The sequence below is a fragment of the Amblyomma americanum genome, chromosome 11, assembly GCF_052857255.1.
Source record: "Amblyomma americanum isolate KBUSLIRL-KWMA chromosome 11, ASM5285725v1, whole genome shotgun sequence".
In the NCBI taxonomy this organism is placed as follows: Eukaryota; Metazoa; Arthropoda; class Arachnida; order Ixodida; family Ixodidae; genus Amblyomma; species Amblyomma americanum.
The window spans coordinates 57076366-57098523 of NC_135507.1; the positions used below are offsets into that span (position 1 = coordinate 57076366).

General features: G+C 46.8%; 1 protein-coding gene across 1 annotated transcript in view; it reads left to right on the forward strand.

Annotated features, from left to right (window-relative positions):
- The window catches only part of LOC144109647 (uncharacterized), a 59926-nt gene that overhangs the window by 32962 nt on the left and 4806 nt on the right, over nucleotides 1–22158 (forward strand). The window contains exons 6-7 of the mRNA XM_077642459.1: nucleotides 16127–16448; nucleotides 19450–19794. Coding sequence (XP_077498585.1) covers nucleotides 16127–16448; nucleotides 19450–19794 — 667 coding nt within the window. The remainder of the gene's footprint in view (nucleotides 1–16126; nucleotides 16449–19449; nucleotides 19795–22158) is intronic.

Genomic DNA, 22158 nt, shown 5'->3' on the forward strand with positions numbered 1-22158 from the left:
CATGGTTGTTTTTTCTCCTGCTTTGTAAGCAATTTTCTTTAAGAACCTGATTAATCGAAGTATTTTTCTCCCTTTGATCAACACTAAAAGTTGAAAAAATAGAAACATTCCTTGTGCACCTCGGTTTAAGTGACTGTTGGCTTCCTTCAAATGCTTATCAAAAACGAGCCCTTCATTTCCTTTGCCTAGTAAACTGACACACGCTAAAATTCTAAGAAGGATTTAGTGAAGTTTCGACTGGGGACCAGCCTTCTTCAGAGTTGAAACATCCGTAAACCCTTGTTATGTTTTTAAGCGTGTGCGAGTCTACTGTATAAGTGTATAACTTCTGGTTCATATATATATATATATATATATATATATATATATATATATATATATATATATATATATATATATATATATATATATATATACATATATATATATATATAATTATTTTGAGTCGACGTTTCGGACAGAGCCTGTCCTTTCTCAAGACTGAAGTTACAGGGGTCTTCTTCCTCTTCTTAAGGAGTTGGCACTGGCACACATGTACGACACATGAACAAAAGAAACAAACGGTGGCAAAGAATACTCGAAAAGATACAGATAGAAAGGGAAAAAAGGGGGAACAAATAAAAAAGAAAAAAGAAAAACGTGTTGTACCCCGCCGCCCACCCCGAAGCCGCGGGGAGCCGACCCCGGACGAGGGAAACAAAAAAAAGGAAAACACGGAGCGGGAGAGGATAATGGCTACCCATCAAGGCAACAGAGCGGCGGCGTGTAAGGTGGACAGGAGCAGACGGTGGCGGGATCGCCCTACACACAAAAGTTAAAGACGCGTGCACTCGCGTGCCCCGTACACAAAGAGTAAACAAAAACAGAATAAAATGCAGACAGGGTCGGAGCTTCCGTCATCTTGAACCACTTCGGCAGCCAGAGCCAAGGCCGAATCAGCGGCGCCGTGAGCTTAACTAAACACACGTGCACTGTGCATGAAAGCACCCAGACACACAGCAGTAAAACATCCGAGCTCATGCCAGTGTCGTGTGGCGGCTAAATGACAATGGCGGGAGCATTTAAGCGAGTAAGGTGTACAGAAACAGACGGTGGCGGAATTGTCCAACATATATAAATTGGAGATGCTTGCACTCGCGTGACCTGGCCAGAAAAAGGAAACAAATAAACAAAATAAAATGCAGACAGGACAGGAGACTTCCGTCATCTGGAACCATTTCCGCAGCCCGAGTCAAGGTAGAATCAGGGCGCCGTGAGCTTAACTACACGCACGTGCACTGTGCCTGAAAACACCCACAAAAGAAAAAAAGTGGAAAAACATCCGAGTTCGGCCAAGTGTGGTGTGGGACGTAAATGTGAATGGCGTGAGCAATTAGGCAAGGGTTCTTCAATTGCACCCCGTCGTCAAGGTAATCGAACTGGGAAGATAGGGGCAGGATGGGGTAGGGAATGAAGAAATTTGTGTGAGCTTGAAAAAGATGTCGCTGGCAAGAAACGACCGAGGTATGTCAAGCTGGCTCTCGTAATGTCAGCAACGGCCCTGCAAGGGGCGGATGGAGGACAATACACCTGGACTTTCATTAATGCCGTGAGGAATTGTTTCAAATTTGTAAATGAAGTACGACTCGCGTTGTTCTCTTTCCCGGGTGTTGTGGAACCCACCCTGTAGGACTGTTAACTTAATTGCATCAAATGGGTGGTTTCGCTCATTAATGTGTTTTGACAAGGGAAGGTTGGGTAGGGATAAGATATGCGCGCGGTGGTTATTAAACCGAATTCGTAGAGGGTTGACGGTCTGTCCAATGTACTGCACACACTGCATTCTAGGAGGTATATTACGTTGCAGGAATCACAATCAAAGTTGCCATTAATTTCCCATTTGAAGCCTGAAGCTGTGCTTACTGCACAGCTTGATGTTTGTATGTGTTTGCAGACCTGGCATCTACTTTTTCCACAGGGCCGGCACCCCAAAACCGGCTGGTTATTTGTTTTTGAGTGTACAAGAATATTTTTAATGTTTTTTGGTCGTCTGTAGATCACGTGAGGGGGAGCAGTGAAAATTTTGGTGAGGCGCTCGCTTTGTTCGAGGATGTTGAAATGTTTTCTGAGGATTTTGTTTACGTTAGGCGGGTTACTGGTGAAGGTAAGTACGAGATTGGCCCGGTGGTCTGTTTCGTCGTTGTAGCGACATCCCTCCAGTATTTGCTCTCGGTTGAGTTTAGATGCCTTTTCAATGGCATCGTCGACAATGGCGGGGGGGTATCGTTGCTTAATGAGGACTTCTCGCATGCGTTTGGAATTTTTTACGAAGTCCTCGTCTTGGGAACATATTCTTTTAAATCGATGTGCCTGAGAGTATGGGATGCTTGTTTTAGAGTGACGAGGATGGCAGCTTTGGAAGTGTAGGTATTGTTGGCGGTCCGTCGGTTTTCTATATACACCGGTGGTAAGTGAGCCTTTGTTTACCGAAATCTCAACATCTAGAAAGTTAATTTTGGTGTTGGAGTACGTGTAAGTGAAAGATATGTTGGGGTGGACGAGGTTGAAGTTTTCAATAAAACGTACGAGTTCTTGCTCTGTGTCAGTCCATATTAAAAAGATGTCATCCAAGTAGCGTTTGTATAGGGTGGGCTTAATGGGGCAATCTTTCAGAAATTTGGATTCAATACTATGCATGAAGATATTGGCGTAGGTTGGTGCCATCCTTGTACCCATGGCTGTGCCATTAATTTGCAAATAGTGTTCATTGTTAAATTCGAAGTTGTTATATTCGAGTACGATTTTTGCCAGTATTTCTAAAACACGTGGGGTAGGGGTTTCCTCCTTTCTGTTTTGTTCATACGCTTCGATCAGAGATTTAATGCCATCGGAATGAGGAATGTTTGTGTAGAGAGAGACTACATCTAGTGTTGCCAGGAAGGCTCCTTCCGGGAGTTTGAGACCTGCTATTGCGCGAAGGAAATGGTTTGTGTCGCGTATGTATGATGCGTGTGTTGTTGGAATATGTCTAATTAGTGTGTCAATGTAACTGGAAGTTGGTTCTGTAATCGTGCCAATGCCAGATACTATAGGGCGGCCAGGATTATTCTTTTTGTGGATTTTCGGTAACATGTAGAATCGGCCCGGCGACGGGTGTGGTGCGGTGAGGGCTTTAGATAACCGTAGGGATATGTCCCCATTCTTCGCAAGTTGACCCAGGGTCTCCGCTACAAAATGTTGGTATTGCGCAGTTGGGTCTGCTTCAAGACGTTGATAGAAACTAATGTTAGAGAGTTGTCTCAAGCCTTCTTCAATGTATTTTTCGCTGTCCATGACAACTATACCACCTCCCTTATCCGCTGGTTTTATGATTATATCTGTCCTTCTGCTCAGAGCCTTCAATGCATCCCGTTCGTTTTTAGACAAGTTCTGCCTCCCTGGAGTTTGGTTCTTGTAGGCGTAAATAATGTCTTTCTGGACGGCGTTAATGTACATGTCCAAGTGTTTGTCCCTTCCTATACTAGGAGTCCAGTGGTGGTTAGTAACGACGAGTTCTCTGCTATCCGCGGTAACCCGCGCCCGATCGAAGAAGTATTCCCGGAGTCGCAACATTCGTGCAAAGTTGTCCAAATCTTTTAACACCGAGAATTCGCTGTATTTACCGGTGGTAGGGCAGAATGTAAGGCCTCGAGAAAGGACGGATATTTCCTCTGTCGTTAAGGCCCTGGTTGATAGATTAATAATATTGTGCTGGAAAGCAAAGTCGGCGCTTGGAACCGCAAGATTATTATTAGTAGATGCTGTCATTTCAGATCGTTCTACGCGTGTTTCTTGAACTGTTGACGTTTGTGTCGTTCTACTGGATTTGTTGGAGTTTATTATAAAAGTGGGGTTAATATTTGTAGCTGCCTCCGTTCTTGATTCTTTTTCGCTTGTTATTGATTTTGACCACACGTGTTCTGGAACCCCGTCTCGAATAAATTTTTTGTGTTTGGTCTTGCGTACCTCAGTCGCTCTCTTTTCTTCAAAGAACATAAGCTCTGTGGCCTCCAGCGCGGTAAGGGTAATTTGTTGATGAGCACGACTCTCTTCCATTCTCAGAGCCACCAACGCCTTCTCAAAGTGGCCAATGGTAACTACAAGCAAATTTAAAGAGGCAGATTGTAGTATACGATTCCAATTAGCCTTCTCCTCTTCACACAGGTCACCCATTGATGGTGTTAGCGACACTTGTAAACCTTTTGGTACGATTTTTGATTCCAGATAGGCCTTTAGGCTATGAATATGTAGTTCATGCCTAATTCGTTTATCCACAATTTTTCTTAATTTTAAAAATTTAGAGTTATTTGAGGAAGGCTGTAGGTAGGATGAGTGAGAGAGAGTCGGCGTACTCACGCGGCCTGAATGTCACTGTTGACGAACCCGTTGTGCCGAACCGCAGCGCTTTCGAAGATCGTAGCGTGATAGAGGGGTGCTGGGAAGCTCTTCTTTCCGGCTGGATATCGTATCAACCTGGCCCTCCACCGTGGAAGCCAGTTGACGCTGCGCTGCACTAGAATGGCCTGATGCTCCGCCTGGGCTTGCTGGAGTACTGGCGCCGCTCGCTCCGGATTTCGGTGTTGTGCTGGGAGTGGTGGGGGTATGTACATGGTTGGCCTTAGATGGTGGTTGTTGTCGGTGGGTTCCAGCGGATAAGCTGGTTGCTGAGGTGGATCTCTCGGCGGTGCTGTCTCGTGTGGTGTCCCTGGGCGACTTCGGGATAGCAGGAACAACTTTACTCTCCAATTTGCGAAGATGTGGTGGCCGCGTTGGTGTTGGCAGTAGAGCCCTGCGTTGGGTCACGGTTGATCTTGCACCGGCCATCTCGGAGAAGAGCCCTGAGTTTTCTTGCGGTTTTTTGGGGCGGCACCCTTGTAGGACCCCTGTTTTACCCTCCTCTTCCTGTCGCTGCGTCTCCGCGATGGTCGGGAACCGTTGGTCTCCGGCTTGCATGTATTCTTCCTGGTGGCTCTTGAGAACCTCTGAGTAGGTGCGAGGCACCTGGGTGTGACATTGCACGGGGAACCGGCTGAAATCGTCTCCTGCCGGCAGGTGGTCTTGCCATTCTATCAGGAAATGTCGCTGGTAGTCAAGGAGCAGGTTATAAATATGCCATGACAAGATGGAAACTCCACCAAAACTTGGATGAACTCCATCTGCTGCGAGGACACTGGATGGTGGATAGGTCTCCAGCGAATGGTTGAGGAAAAACGCTTTCGTTTCTCGTCGACAAAGTTCAGAAAGCTGGTAGTTGAACCTCTCAGCCCGGCGATTGAATTTATCAACGAATCGCCAGTTACTGGACCGTCGCCGGCGGTTAGGGGCGCGGGGTAGTACCAGCGTTGCATATATTACTTGAATTTTGGGTCGCTCAGTGCGGATGATGTTGAAGGCTTCTGCGTACCTTTCGATCGTGGTCTGGATGTCGTCGCTGCTGAGATCATTTGTTCCCAAATGCAGAATCACACCGATCACACTTGAAGGAACGAAGTCCAGTAGATTCTTGAGGTCGCTGATCTTGGCTCCAGGTTGGGTAATGAAGGCCGGGGAGCACCGACTCGCGGCGTCAAAGTGGTTGAAGAGGTGCTTAGTCTGTGAATCTCCAATTACTGCCCATTTTGGCGGATGAAGAGGAAATTTCCAAAAAACTGTTTTAGAAGCGTTACTAGCAGCCATCGATGAAATGCAGTATAGAAAGATAAACGTATTTGGTTGCTAGAGGCAAAAATTCAAAGTTGAAAACGCTTCATTTAGCCATAGATTTATTTTGAGTCGACGTTTCGGACAGAGCCTGTCCTTTCTCAAGACTGAAGTTACAGGGGTCTTCTTCCTCTTCTTAAGGAGTTGGCACTGGCACACATGTACGAGACATGAACAAAAGAAACAAACGGTGGCAAAGAATACTAGAAAAGATACAGATAGAAAGGGAAAAAAGGGGGAACAAATAAAAAAGAAAAAAGAAAAACGTGTTGTACCCCGCCGCCCACCCCGAAGCCGCGGGGAGCCGACCCCGGACGAGGGAAACAAAAAAAAGGAAAACACGGAGCGGGAGAGGATAATGGCTACCCATCAAGGCAACAGAGCGGCGGCGTGTAAGGTGGACAGGAGCAGACGGTGGCGGGATCGCCCTACACACAAAAGTTAAAGACGCGTGCACTCGCGTGCCCCGTACACAAAGAGTAAACAAATAAACAGAATAAAATGCAGACAGGGTCGGAGCTTCCGTCATCTTGAACCACTTCGGCAGCCAGAGCCAAGGCCGAATCAGCGGCGCCGTGAGCTTAACTAAACACACGTGCACTGTGCATGAAAGCACCCAGACACACAGCAGTAAAACATCCGAGCTCATGCCAGTGTCGTGTGGCGGCTAAATGACAATGGCGGGAGCATTTAAGCGAGTAAGGTGTACAGAAACAGACGGTGGCGGAATTGTCCAACATATATAAATTGGAGATGCTTGCACTCGCGTGACCTGGCCAGAAAAAGTAAACAAATAAACAAAATAAAATGCAGACAGGAGAGGAGACTTCCGTCATCTGGAACCATTTCCGCAGCCCGAGTCAAGGTAGAATCAGGGCGCCGTGAGCTTAACTACACGCACGTGCACTGTGCCTGAAAACACCCACAAAAGAAAAAAAGTGGAAAAACATCCGAGTTCGGCCAAGTGTGGTGTGGGACGTAAATGTGAATGGCGTGAGCAATTAGGCAAGGGTTCTTCAATTGCACTCCGTCGTCAAGGTAATCGAACTGGGAAGATAGGGGCAGGATGGGGTAGGGAATGAAGAAATTTGTGTGAGCTTGAAAAAGATGTCGCTGGCAAGAAACGACCGAGGTATGTCAAGCTGGCTCTCGTAATGTCAGCAACGGCCCTGCAAGGGGCGGATGGAGGACAATACACCTGGACTTTCATTAATGCCGTGAGGAATTGTTTCAATTTTGTAAATGAAGTACGACTCGCGTTGTTCTCTTTCCCGGGTGTTGTGGAACCCACCCTGTAGGACTGTTAACTTAATTGCATCAAATGGGTGGTTTCGCTCATTAATGTGTTTTGACAAGGGAAGGTTGGGTAGGGATAAGATATGCGCGCGGTGGTTATTAAACCGAATTCGTAGAGGGTTGACGGTCTGTCCAATGTACTGCATACTGCACACACTGCATTCTAGGAGGTATATTACGTTGCAGGAATCACAATCAAAGTTGCCATTAATTTCCCATTTGAAGCCTGAAGCTGTGCTTACTGCACAGCTTGATGTTTGTATGTGTTTGCAGACCTGGCATCTACTTTTTCCACAGGGCCGGCACCCCAAAACCGGCTGGTTATTTGTTTTTGAGTGTACAAGAATATTTTTAATGTTTTTTGGTCGTCTGTAGATCACGTGAGGGGGAGCAGTGAAAATTTTGGTGAGGCGCTCGCTTTGTTCGAGGATGTTGAAATGTTTTCTGAGGATTTTGTTTACGTTAGGCGGGTTACTGGTGAAGGTAAGTACGAGATTGGCCCGGTGGTCTGTTTCGTCGTTGTAGCGACATCCCTCCAGTATTTGCTCTCGGTTGAGTTTAGATGCCTTTTCAATGGCATCGTCGACAATGGCGGGGGGGTATCGTTGCTTAATGAGGACTTCTCGCATGCGTTTGGAATTTTTTACGAAGTCCTCGTCTTGGGAACATATTCTTTTAAATCGATGTGCCTGAGAGTATGGGATGCTTGTTTTAGAGTGACGAGGATGGCAGCTTTGGAAGTGTAGGTATTGTTGGCGGTCCGTCGGTTTTCTATATACACCGGTGGTAAGTGAGCCTTTGTTTACCGAAATCTCAACATCTAGAAAGTTAATTTTGGTGTTGGAGTTAAGCTCACGGCGCCCTGATTCTACCTTGACTCGGGCTGCGGAAATGGTTCCAGATGACGGAAGTCTCCTGTCCTGTCTGCATTTTATTTTGTTTATTTGTTTACTTTTTCTGGCCAGGTCACGCGAGTGCAAGCATCTCCAATTTATATATGTTGGACAATTCCGCCACCGTCTGTTTCTGTACACCTTACTCGCTTAAATGCTCCCGCCATTGTCATTTAGCCGCCACACGACACTGGCATGAGCTCGGATGTTTTACTGCTGTGTGTCTGGGTGCTTTCATGCACAGTGCACGTGTGTTTAGTTAAGCTCACGGCGCCGCTGATTCGGCCTTGGCTCTGGCTGCCGAAGTGGTTCAATATGACGGAAGCTCCGACCCTGTCTGCATTTTATTCTGTTTATTTGTTTACTCTTTGTGTACGGGGCACGCGAGTGCACGCGTCTTTAACTTTTGTGTGTAGGGCGATCCCGCCACCGTCTGCTCCTGTCCACCTTACACGCCGCCGCTCTGTTGCCTTGATGGGTAGCCATTATCCTCTCCCGCTCCGTGTTTTCCTTTTTTTTGTTTCCCTCGTCCGGGGTCGGCTCCCCGCGGCTTCGGGGTGGGCGGCGGGGTACAACACGTTTTTCTTTTTTCTTTTTTATTTGTTCCCCCTTTTTTCCCTTTCTATCTGTATCTTTTCGAGTATTCTTTGCCACCGTTTGTTTCTTTTGTTCATGTGTCGTACATGTGTGCCAGTGCCAACTCCTTAAGAAGAGGAAGAAGACCCCTGTAACTTCAGTCTTGAGAAAGGACAGGCTCTGTCCGAAACGTCGACTCAAAATAAATCTATGGCTAAATGAAGCGTTTTCAACTTTGAATTTTTGCCTCTAGCAACCAAATACGTTTATCTTTCTATACTGCATTTCATCGATGGCTGCTAGTAACGCTTCTAAAACAGTTTTTTGGAAATTTCCTCTTCATCCGCCAAAATGGGCAGTAATTGGAGATTCACAGACTAAGCACCTCTTCAACCACTTTGACGCCGCGAGTCGGTGCTCCCCGGCCTTCATTACCCAACCTGGAGCCAAGATCAGCGACCTCAAGAATCTACTGGACTTCGTTCCTTCAAGTGTGATCGGTGTGATTCTGCATTTGGGAACAAATGATCTCAGCAGCGACGACATCCAGACCACGATCGAAAGGTACGCAGAAGCCTTCAACATCATCCGCACTGAGCGACCCAAAATTCAAGTAATATATGCAACGCTGGTACTACCCCGCGCCCCTAACCGCCGGCGACGGTCCAGTAACTGGCGATTCGTTGATAAATTCAATCGCCGGGCTGAGAGGTTCAACTACCAGCTTTCTGAACTTTGTCGACGAGAAACGAAAGCGTTTTTCCTCAACCATTCGCTGGAGACCTATCCACCATCCAGTGTCCTCGCAGCAGATGGAGTTCATCCAAGTTTTGGTGGAGTTTCCATCTTGTCATGGCATATTTATAACCTGCTCCTTGACTACCAGCGACATTTCCTGATAGAATGGCAAGACCACCTGCCGGCAGGAGACGATTTCAGCCGGTTCCCCGTGCAATGTCACACCCAGGTGCCTCGCACCTACTCAGAGGTTCTCAAGAGCCACCAGGAAGAATACATGCAAGCCGGAGACCAACGGTTCCCGACCATCGCGGAGACGCAGCGACAGGAAGAGGAGGGTAAAACAGGGGTCCTACAAGGGTGCCGCCCCAAAAAACCGCAAGAAAACTCAGGGCTCTTCTCCGAGATGGCCGGTGCAAGATGAACCGTGACCCAACGCAGGGCTCTACTGCCAACACCAACGCGGCCACCACATCTTCGCAAATTGGAGAGTAAAGTTGTTCCTGCTATCCCGAAGTCGCCCAGGGACACCACACGAGACAGCACCGCCGAGAGATCCACCTCAGCAACCAGCTTATCCGCTGGAACCCACCGACAACAACCACCATCTAAGGCCAACCATGTACATACCCCCACCACTCCCAGCACAACACCGAAATCCGGAGCGAGCGGCGCCAGTACTCCAGCAAGCCCAGGCGGAGCATCAGGCCATTCTAGTGCAGCGCAGCGTCAACTGGCTTCCACGGTGGAGGGCCAGGTTGATACGATATCCAGCCGGAAAGAAGAGCTTCCCAGCACCCCTCTATCACGCTACGATCTTCGAAAGCGCTGCGGTTCGGCACAACGGGTTCGTCAACAGTGACATTCAGGCCGCGTGAGTACGCCGACTCTCTCTCACTCATCCTACCTACAGCCTTCCTCAAATAACTCTAAATTTTTAAAATTAAGAAAAATTGTGGATAAACGAATTAGGCATGAACTACATATTCATAGCCTAAAGGCCTATCTGGAATCAAAAATCGTACCAAAAGGTTTACAAGTGTCGCTAACACCATCAATGGGTGACCTGTGTGAAGAGGAGAAGGCTAATTGGAATCGTATACTACAATCTGCCTCTTTAAATTTGCTTGTAGTTACCATTGGCCACTTTGAGAAGGCGTTGGTGGCTCTGAGAATGGAAGAGAGTCGTGCTCATCAACAAATTACCCTTACCGCGCTGGAGGCCACAGAGCTTATGTTCTTTGAAGAAAAGAGAGCGACTGAGGTACGCAAGACCAAACACAAAAAATTTATTCGAGACGGGGTTCCAGAACACGTGTGGTCAAAATCAATAACAAGCGAAAAAGAATCAAGAACGGAGGCAGCTACAAATATTAACCCCACTTTTATAATAAACTCCAACAAATCCAGTAGAACGACACAAACGTCAACAGTTCAAGAAACACGCGTAGAACGATCTGAAATGACAGCATCTACTAATAATAATCTTGCGGTTCCAAGCGCCGACTTTGCTTTCCAGCACAATATTATTAATCTATCAACCAGGGCCTTAACGACAGAGGAAATATCCGTCCTTTCTCGAGGCCTTACATTCTGCCCTACCACCGGTAAATACAGCGAATTCTCGGTGTTAAAAGATTTGGACAACTTTGCACGAATGTTGCGACTCCGGGAATACTTCTTCGATCGGGCGCGGGTTACCGCGGATAGCAGAGAACTCGTCGTTACTAACCACCACTGGACTCCTAGTATAGGAAGGGACAAACACTTGGACATGTACATTAACGCCGTCCAGAAAGACATTATTTACGCCTACAAGAACCAAACTCCAGGGAGGCAGAACTTGTCTAAAAACGAACGGGATGCATTGAAGGCTCTGAGCAGAAGGACAGATATAATCATAAAACCAGCGGATAAGGGAGGTGGTATAGTTGTCATGGACAGCGAAAAATGCATTGAAGAAGGCTTGAGACAACTCTCTAACATTAGTTTCTATCAACGTCTTGAAGCAGACCCAACTGCGCAATACCAACATTTTGTAGCGGAGACCCTGGGTCAACTTGCGAAGAATGGGGACATATCCCTACGGTTATCTAAAGCCCTCACCGCACCACACCCGTCGCCGGGCCGATTCTACATGTTACCGAAAATCCACAAAAAGAATAATCCTGGCCGCCCTATAGTATCTGGCATTGGCACGATTACAGAACCAATTTCCAGTTACATTGACACACTAATTAGACATATTCCAACAACACACGCATCATACATACGCGACACAAACCATTTCCTTCGCGCAATAGCAGGTCTCAAACTCCCGGAAGGAGCCTTCCTGGCAACACTAGATGTAGTCTCTCTCTACACAAACATTCCTCATTCCGATGGCATTAAATCTCTGATCGAAGCGTATGAACAAAACAGAAAGGAGGAAACCCCTACCCCACGTGTTTTAGAAATACTGGCAAAAATCGTACTCGAATATAACAACTTCGAATTTAACAATGAACACTATTTGCAAATTAATGGCACAGCCATGGGTACAAGGATGGCACCAACCTACGCCAATATCTTCATGCATAGTATTGAATCCAAATTTCTGAAAGATTGCCCCATTAAGCCCACCCTATACAAACGCTACTTGGATGACATCTTTTTAATATGGACTGACACAGAGCAAGAACTCGTACGTTTTATTGAAAACTTCAACCTCGTCCACCCCAACATATCTTTCACTTACACGTACTCCAACACCAAAATTAACTTTCTAGATGTTGAGATTTCGGTAAACAAAGGCTCACTTACCACCGGTGTATATAGAAAACCGACGGACCGCCAACAATACCTACACTTCCAAAGCTGCCATCCTCGTCACTCTAAAACAAGCATCCCATACTCTCAGGCACATCGATTTAAAAGAATATGTTCCCAAGACGAGGACTTCGTAAAAAATTCCAAACGCATGCGAGAAGTCCTCATTAAGCAACGATACCCCCCCGCCATTGTCGACGATGCCATTGAAAAGGCATCTAAACTCAACCGAGAGCAAATACTGGAGGGATGTCGCTACAACGACGAAACAGACCACCGGGCCAATCTCGTACTTACCTTCACCAGTAACCCGCCTAACGTAAACAAAATCCTCAGAAAACATTTCAACATCCTCGAACAAAGCGAGCGCCTCACCAAAATTTTCACTGCTCCCCCTCACGTGATCTACAGACGACCAAAAAACATTAAAAATATTCTTGTACACTCAAAAACAAATAACCAGCCGGTTTTGGGGTGCCGGCCCTGTGGAAAAAGTAGATGCCAGGTCTGCAAACACATACAAACATCAAGCTGTGCAGTAAGCACAGCTTCAGGCTTCAAATGGGAAATTAATGGCAACTTTGATTGTGATTCCTGCAACGTAATATACCTCCTAGAATGCAGTGTGTGCAGTATGCAGTACATTGGACAGACCGTCAACCCTCTACGAATTCGGTTTAATAACCACCGCGCGCATATCTTATCCCTACCCAACCTTCCCTTGTCAAAACACATTAATGAGCGAAACCACCCATTTGATGCAATTAAGTTAACAGTCCTACAGGGTGGGTTCCACAACACCCGGGAAAGAGAACAACGCGAGTCGTACTTCATTTACAAATTTGAAACAATTCCTCACGGCATTAATGAAAGTCCAGGTGTATTGTCCTCCATCCGCCCCTTGCAGGGCCGTTGCTGACATTACGAGAGCCAGCTTGACATACCTCGGTCGTTTCTTGCCAGCGACATCTTTTTCAAGCTCACACAAATTTCTTCATTCCCTACCCCATCCTGCCCCTATCTTCCCAGTTCGATTACCTTGACGACGGGGTGCAATTGAAGAACCCTTGCCTAATTGCTCACGCCATTCACATTTACGTCCCACACCACACTTGGCCGAACTCGGATGTTTTTCCACTTTTTTTCTTTTGTGGGTGTTTTCAGGCACAGTGCACGTGCGTGTAGTTAAGCTCACGGCGCCCTGATTCTACCTTGACTCGGGCTGCGGAAATGGTTCCAGATGACGGAAGTCTCCTGTCCTGTCTGCATTTTGTTTTGTTTATTTGTTTACTTTTTCTGGCCAGGTCACGCGAGTGCAAGCATCTCCAATTTATATATGTTGGACAATTCCGCCACCATCTGTTTCTGTACACCTTACTCGCTTAAATGCTCCCGCCATTGTCATTTAGCCGCCACACGACACTGGCATGAGCTCGGATGTTTTACTGCTGTGTGTCTGGGTGCTTTCATGCACAGTGCACGTGTGTTTAGTTAAGCTCACGGCGCCGCTGATTCGGCCTTGGCTCTGGCTGCCGAAGTGGTTCAAGATGACGGAAGCTCCGACCCTGTCTGCATTTTATTCTGTTTATTTGTTTACTCTTTGTGTACGGGGCACGCGAGTGCACGCGTCTTTAACTTTTGTGTGTAGGGCGATCCCGCCACCGTCTGCTCCTGTCCACCTTACACGCCGCCGCTCTGTTGCCTTGATGGGTAGCCATTATCCTCTCCCGCTCCGTGTTTTCCTTTTTTTTTGTTTCCCTCGTCCGGGGTCGGCTCCCCGCGGCTTCGGGGTGGGCGGCGGGGTACAACACGTTTTTCTTTTTTCTTTTTTATTTGTTCCCCCTTTTTTCCCTTTCTATCTGTATCTTTTCTAGTATTCTTTGCCACCGTTTGTTTCTTTTGTTCATGTCTCGTACATGTGTGCCAGTGCCAACTCCTTAAGAAGAGGAAGAAGACCCCTGTAACTTCAGTCTTGAGAAAGGACAGGCTCTGTCCGAAACGTCGACTCAAAATAAATCTATGGCTAAATGAAGCGTTTTCAACTTTGAATTTTTGCCTCTAGCAACCAAATACGTTTATCTTTCTATACTATATATATATATATATATATATATATATATATATATATATATATATATATATATATATATATATATAAGGAAATGACGGGCTCGTTTGACAAACTTATAAAGGGAACCAACAGTCACCGAAACCAAGGTGCAAAGGGGAATGTTTAATTCTTTTTTTAGTGTGATCAGTGGGACAATTTACGTCGATTAATCTATTGCTTAAAGAAAATTGCTTATAAAGCAGCAGAAAAAAGAACCATGCCGCCGGTGGGATCCGAACCAACGACCTCCGAATATCGCGTCCGGTGCTTCTGCCAACAGTGCTACGGCGACGGCCGTCCAATCTGCTGCTCTCGTGGGTATTTATGTTTATTGCGTGCAAGCGAACCTTGAGACTGTTCACCAGCGACACACTCGTCCATAGCGGCGGACGTGGCACGTCCTGTATTACTGCGAACGTGACGTGGAACGTCATCTGACGGCGAGGGCGGACACTGCGAGAGGCTTCTTATGCTACCTATGGCACCAAGACTGCCAGAACCGAGACTCTCGTTAAGCTATTAGCAGACAAGTTAAGACAAATGAGGGGCTCGTTTGACAAATACATGAAGGAAGCCAATAGTCACCGAAACCAAGGTGCATTGGGGAATGTTTTCTTTTTTTCTTTAATTTATTGTGCGGATTAGTGGGAGAAAAATACTTCATTTAGGCTTTGATTTAAAGAAAACTACTTATAAAGCAGCAGAAAAAACGACCATGCCGCCGATGGGATCCGAACCCACGACCTCCCAATATCGCGTCCGGTGATCCTACCAACTGAGCTACGGCGACGGCCGTCCAATCTGCTGTTCTCGTGGGTATTTATGTTTATTGCGTGTAAGCGAACCTTGGGAGTGTTCGCCAGCGCCACCCTCGTCCATAGCGGCGGACGTGGCACGTCCTGTATTATCGCAAATGTGCCGTGGAACGTCATCTAACGGCGAGGGCGGACACTGTGCGAGAGCCCTCTTATGCTACCTATGGCATCAAGACTGTCATAACCGAGACCCTTGTTAAGCTATTAGCAGACAAGTTAAGGGAAATGAGGGGCTCTTTTGACAAATACATGACGGAAGCCAACAGTCACCGAAACCAAGATGCAAAGGGGAATGTTTAATTTTTTTTAATGTGTAGTGATGATCTGAGGGATATTACTTCTATTAATCTATCGCTTAAAGAAAATACTTATAAAGCAGCAGAACAAACAACAATGCCGCCTGTGGGATCCGAACCCACGACCTCCGAATATCGCGTCCGGTGCTCTTTATATATATATATATATATATATATATATATATATATATATATATATATATATATATATATATATATATATATATATATATATATATATATATATATATATATATATTGTTAGGAGGGAATTATGAACCAGAAGTTATACAATTATACAGTGGACTCACACACTCTAAAACATATAACAATGGTTTACGGACGTTTCGACTCTAAAGAAGGCTATATATATATATATATATATATATATATATATATATATATATATATATATATATATATATATATATATATATATGGTTGTGAGGAAAGGAAGGCACTATGAACCAGAAGTTATAGACTTACACATTAGACTCACACACGCTTTAAAGCATAACAATGGTTTGCGGACGAGTCGACTCTGAAGAAGGCTGGTCACCAGTCGAAGCGTCACTAAATCCTTCTTACTTTTTAAGCGTGTGTCAGTTTATATATATATATATATATATATATATATATATATATATATATATATATATATATATATATATATATATATATATATTAAGTGCCATCGCACTAATGCAGCCATAAGCCTCGTCGCCACCTACAATTTTCGCGCGCTTCTCTGGTAAATCTTGAAATGTGTGTAAACGCAGGCATAAATTCGTGTTTCACTACGACCTTCTTGCAGTAATGATCGCGGTCTATGGGCTCGATCTATATGACACGCGTTTTCTCTTCTTGCTGCCGCAGGTACATCTTCAGTCGACAATCCAGCAACGGCTTCCACTACAGCCTTAAGGCCATCCCCAATCGTTACTGCACAGCGATGGTCTACTACTCTGTGGGCATTTCACACGGATACCATGCTCAGTACAAACTGGATAGGAATCGAGCCAAAGATGCCCTCGAGGAGCTCGTGTACTCAGCCAGACGCAGCCACCGCAATCAGAGCATTCCCGTCTACTTGACCGTCGGCGGATCGCGGAATGACAGCACGGGAATCTCTGAAGCATTGAAGGCGAACATGTTGCATACGTCCATTGAACTTCTTCCTGGCGCTCAAGGTGTTCAGGCAAGTGGCGTGCAGTTTTGCGGTGGGCACCCCTCGACAGCTGATGAAATCGGCGGCCACTTTGCACCGTTGTTTTGGAGTCCAGCTATGTTCGCATTAGCCGGGCGCATGTGACATCGGCTGACCGCTATATCTGTTCTGCACAACGCCCAACCTTCTTGTCAATCACCAACTGGTTGCTACGAAATTTCTGACAATCCGATCTCACGGCTGTCAGTAGTTAGACTAAGGAGTATTAGCACTGCGCCTGCCGCGGTGCTCAGTGGTTAAGGCGCTCGGCTTCTGATTCGAAGTACCCGGGTTGGAACCCGACCGCGGCGGCCAGGTTTCGATGGAGGCGAAACGCAAAAGGCGCCCATGTACCGTGCGATGTTAGTGCACGTTAAAGATCCCCACTTGGTCGAAATCATTCCGAAGCCCTCCAATACGGCACCTGTTTCTCTCTTCTTTCACTCCCTCCTTCATCCCTTCCCTTACGGCGCGGTTCAGGTGTCCAACGATATATGAGACAGATACTTTTATTTCCTTTCTTCATAAACCAACCAATCTGTGACAAGCGATATACCGTATCTTTTCTTATTCTGCAAGTTCTAAAAGTACGCTTTTTGAGTTACAAGGCCGGCTTTTCCGCCTTAGCATTGTCAGCGATATAGCGCATCAGAATACATCTAAGACTTGTTTATTAGTAGGTTGGTTAACTAATATTGAGTACTTATGATATTGCTGTCAGCCTCCTTAATTATCGAGAGACGTATATAGCACCGCAATATCCATATCAGTTTTCAGAAATTCGAAAACGCAGTTACCTTTCGCACTGTGGCCCAACAAGTTTTGGATGTTTCCATGAGTTACGTGCACTGGAAGAGTTGCTTTGCCTGCAAAGCTTTTTCGAAAGTGCATCTATTTTGGCACAGTTTAACCAGAATTTGTTGGGCCACAGTGCCGATTGTAACTGCGTTATCGAAATTCTAAAGACTGATATGGCTAGTTACTTATTTTCAAATATGCACCCCTCAACAACTAAGGCGACTAACAGTACGAGATAAAAGTTCACTACTCAATATTAGTCAACCAGCCTGCTATTTACCACATTTTGGCTGTAGCTATGTTTAAAAAGCTAAAAAATGCTATGTTTAAAAAGTGCTCTTCTATAGCAAGACACATATTTTTTTTTTAATTTCAGAACATATCAGGTGACACACCCTGTAATTGTTAACTTTTAAAGCCTTCGCAATACATGGGCTGTTTGAAACCCTCAGGAGTGCCTGAAGCCTGTCAATGAATGATGCCTTAGCTCATCGTACCTTAAATGCTAGTCATAGATGTGCGCCTTGCAATGGACCCGCCGCGGTGGCTCAGTGGTTAGGGCGCCCGTCTACTAAGCCAGAGTACCCGGGTTTGAACCCGTCCACGGCGGTCGCGTTTCGATGGAGGCGAAACGCAAAAGGCGCCCGTGTGCTGTGCGATGTCAGTGCACGTTAAAGATCCCCAGGTGGCGGAAATTATTCCGGAGCTCTCCACTACGGGCCGTCTTCCTTTCTTTCCTTCTTTCTTTCTTCCTTTCTTTCTGTCCTTCTTCTCTCAGTCCTTTTTATCCACTCCATTACGGCGCGGTTCAGGTGTCCGCCGAGACGTGAGGCAGATACTCCGCCATTTCCATCCCCTCATAATAATAATAATAATAATTGGTTTTTGGGGAAAGGAAATGGCGCAGTACCTGTCTCATATATCGTTGGACAGCTGAACCGCGCTGTAAGGGAAGGGATAAAGGTGGGAGTGAAAGAAGAAATAGGTTCCATAGTGGAGGGCTCCGGAATAATTTCGACCACCTTGGGACCTTTAACTTGCACTGATATCGCACAGCACACGGGCGCCTTAGCGTTTTTCCTCCATAAAAGCGCAGCCGCCGCGGTCGGGTTCGAACCCGGGAACTCCGGATCAGTAGTCGAGCGCCCTAACCACTGAGCCACCGCGGCGGGGCGATCGCCCAAAACCGATTTTTAATTTTCTACGTAGGCTACACGCATGTCATTTGAATCCCTTACAGTTATACGTACGCAACGCACGCCGCGTGTTCCTAGTAATATACACTAAACGATACAGGCACTGCTGTAGCCAGTCTAATACAAGACGAGTCAAAACCAAGTTTGTCGAACTGCGTCGGAGCATTGCTATGACGACTACAAACGGTACTTCGCCAGGCTTCACAGCTGAGAATTCGCCCTTCTGTCTGGAAGAACAAAAGCCATTCGTCGCTTGAAGCTTTATGCGTGCGTAAGAATGGGCAAATTGAGGGCGAATACAACAGTTAAAATGCCGAAATCGAGTCGAAGAATTATCAACGAAGCTGTTATAATCACTATGAAGCGGGCGGGTGGGGCGCCGCCATGATGTCAAGGCTACGTACGGAAGCAACGCAAATACCGCAACCACGGTGTAACAGTGAGCTTGTCCCGTGACCGCAAGGTAAAAATCCATTTCTCACGTACGTGCGTGAGACTTACGCAGTCCATTTGCATTCTGCGCATGCGCAATGGTCATACGTAAGAGCGCTACGTACGCGAAGCTTCTACGTGCAGGGTTGGTCAAAAAATCTCAGGCCAAAGGGTTTGCTTTTCGCTGGTATATCCTGGCAGTAAATATCTTGTATTTGGACCGTTCACTAGCCGAGCTGCCTGTGGGTTCAATAAAGATTTGATGTATTGGTTCACAAAATAAATGATGACGAAAGCTGTCAAGGTTATGAGATGTTGTACCGACACAACCTCTATCCTCTACAGATTTTGAGCTGCAGGGGAGTCGCAACTGGCTTACTGTACTGCTCAAGAGCAGACCCTTTGGCCTGGGAACTTTTTACCGACCCTGTACGTGATACTTAAGCTGTCTAATATCGGGACTTTCAATTATACCGCATATAAACTGATAGGATGGTAGCAACTGATTGTCCACCGCTTTCAGCGTGAGCCCACTGCCATCTGTTCTGTTGTCTCCCCTATCGCAGGGCATCAATCTCGACTGGAACAGGCCGGGAGACGCATGCGTCGGACACGGAAACTCGCTCCAAAGGAGCCAATCACTGATCGACTTTGTTTCATCAGTGAAGCAGTACAAGATAATGTTCACGGTGCCGCCGCTGCCCGAATTCATAGAAGCTTACAACTTGTCGATTGTGCTGCCAAAATTGCAGTACGTGGTCGTGGCGACGCACAAGCTCCGGCGGCCAGGAGTGGTCACGTGCACCGGCGAACGGGCCCTGGCAGCGGTGGCCTTCCGCAAGATCAGGGACCAGTTCGTCAAATCGAGAGACGACATCGAGACGCTCCGAAAGTTTGCCTACAGCATATCGGTGCGTCGTAGCACATGTACTCCGCGCATGTAACGCTTCTGTGTCCAAGGAATTTGTTTCTGCCGAGTAGTCTCGGGCTCATTACGCATTTTCAGCGTTCCGACTCCCAGTTTCACCGGCCGCGTTTCGGTGGTGGTGGTGGTGAAAAGCGTTTATCGAAGCGAAAAGCTTCACTACGCCAGGCAAAGCAGTGGTCGCGTAGGCCGGAGAATGACCTTGAACGACCTTCAGCCCAGCCACGTTAGCCGTGTATGACCATATGTGGCACAGTTATGGGGTCGAATCCTTGATGTCTGCCCATGACCCATAACCTTCAGTTGACCTCTGACCTTGAGTTCACCTTTGACCCTTAACATTGGGTTACCTTTGGGTTATTCTTTTTACCTTAAGAATATCCGATAGGCTGATGTGGAGCCACGTGATAACATCCGATAAGACTGTCGTAAGCCCATGTGATACCACGTCATAGCCACGTGGTCGTGTAGTTATATATATATATATATATATATATATATATATATATATATATATATATATATATATATATATATATATATATATATATATATATATATAGAACGGCTGTCGCGAGCATGCAGGGGAGCTGCCATGGGCGAGCCTCAGATGATTATTAAACGGGCTTGCTTTTCGCAGAACTCCAGGGTTAGCCAAGTTAAGCCACTGCAAATTTTTTTACTATATTTACAGAGACGTGCTCGGGGAGAGGCCTCTAGTGGGTCTCGCCACTTACAATAGTCCGCATTCCGGGATCCCGTTGGTCCTGACTAGTCCACCTAACCAAGGCCTGTTGGGGCGGTATTTCCCGGCAGCCCAGCAGGGCCGCCTCCCAGTCCTCTCGGCTAGGGGAAGGGGCGTTGAGGGGGAGAAAAGGATTTTTCTTCATAGGAGCAGGGTCGCGCCGGTGTTCGGCACGATAGTGCTTAGTAATATTGAAAGGAGGGGGCTGTGATCTGGGTTAAGGTCCTCCCAAGGAATGCCTAGTGCCCGGTGAGTCCTCGGACTGCCTCATGGGCGACTTCGTTGTCTGGCATGCATTGGTGGCCAGGGGCCCATGTGATTGAGCGATAGTCGCAGTCGCGAGTACTGTGGCGAAGGATTTGGTGAGCAAGGGGAGCGTTCCAACCGAGCTCAAGGTTACGACAGGCTCCGTGGGAGACTGTGAGGATGAATTTAGAGTCGGCAGTGGCCCAGTGGTTAGCTTGCTCGGCTACTGATGATCCGGAGTTCCCGGGTTCGAACCCGACCGTGGCGGTTGCGCTTCGATAGAGGCGAAACGCTAAGGCGCCCGTGTGTTGTGCGATGTAAGTGCACGTTAAAGGTCCCAGGTAGTCGAAATTATTCCGGAGCCTTCCACTACGGCATCTCTTACTTCCTTCTTTCTTTCCCTTCTTTATCCCTTCCCTTGCTGCGCGATCCAGGTGTCAGCCGATATGTGAGACATACTACGCCATTTCATTTCCCCAACAGCCATTTTAATTTTCATTTCATGGAAGGCTTCGAGGGCGATCGCTACCTCCTCCGCATGCGTTGAGTTGGGCGCTCTGAACGTGAGGCCGTCTACCTGTTTTCTTTCGTGTGTGACTGCAGCCGTGTACCATTCCCCCTGAAGTGGTAGGGGCCTGCAATGTGCACGTAAAGTGTTTCTTTCAGCCATAGTGGTGGTACAGGGCATTCGCCCGCGACAGGCATCGACCATTATGGTTTTCCTTGTTCATCTTAGTCGGAACTAATAATAATAATAATTTGTTTTTGGGAAAAGTAAATGGAGCAATATTTGTCTCATATCGGCGGAAACCTGAACCGCGCCCTAAGGGAAAGGCTTAAGGAGAGAGAGGATAATTGGTTTTTTTTTTGTTTTTGGGGGGAAGGGAAATGGCGCAGTATCTGTCTCATATATTGTTGGACACCTGAACCGCGCCGTAAGGGAAGGGATAAAAGACGGAGTGAGAGAAGAAAGGAAGAGAGCGGTGCCGTAGTGGAGGGCTCCGGAATAATTTCGACCACCTGGGGATCTTTAACGTGCACTGACATCGCACAGCACACGGGGGCCTTACCGTTTTTCCTCCATAAAAACGTAGCCGCCGCGGTCGGGTTCGAACCCGGGAACTTCGGAGCAGTAGTCGAACGCCTAACCACTGAGCCACCGCGGCGGGGTAGGGAGTGAAGTAATAATAATAATAATTCCGTGGTGGAGGGCTCCGGAATAATTTCGACCACCTGGGGATTATTGACGTGCACTGATATCCCACACCACACGGGCGCCTTAGCGTTTTGCCTCCATAAAAGCGTGGCCGCCGCTGTCGTGTTCGAACCCGGGAACTCCGCATCACTAGCCCAGCGCCC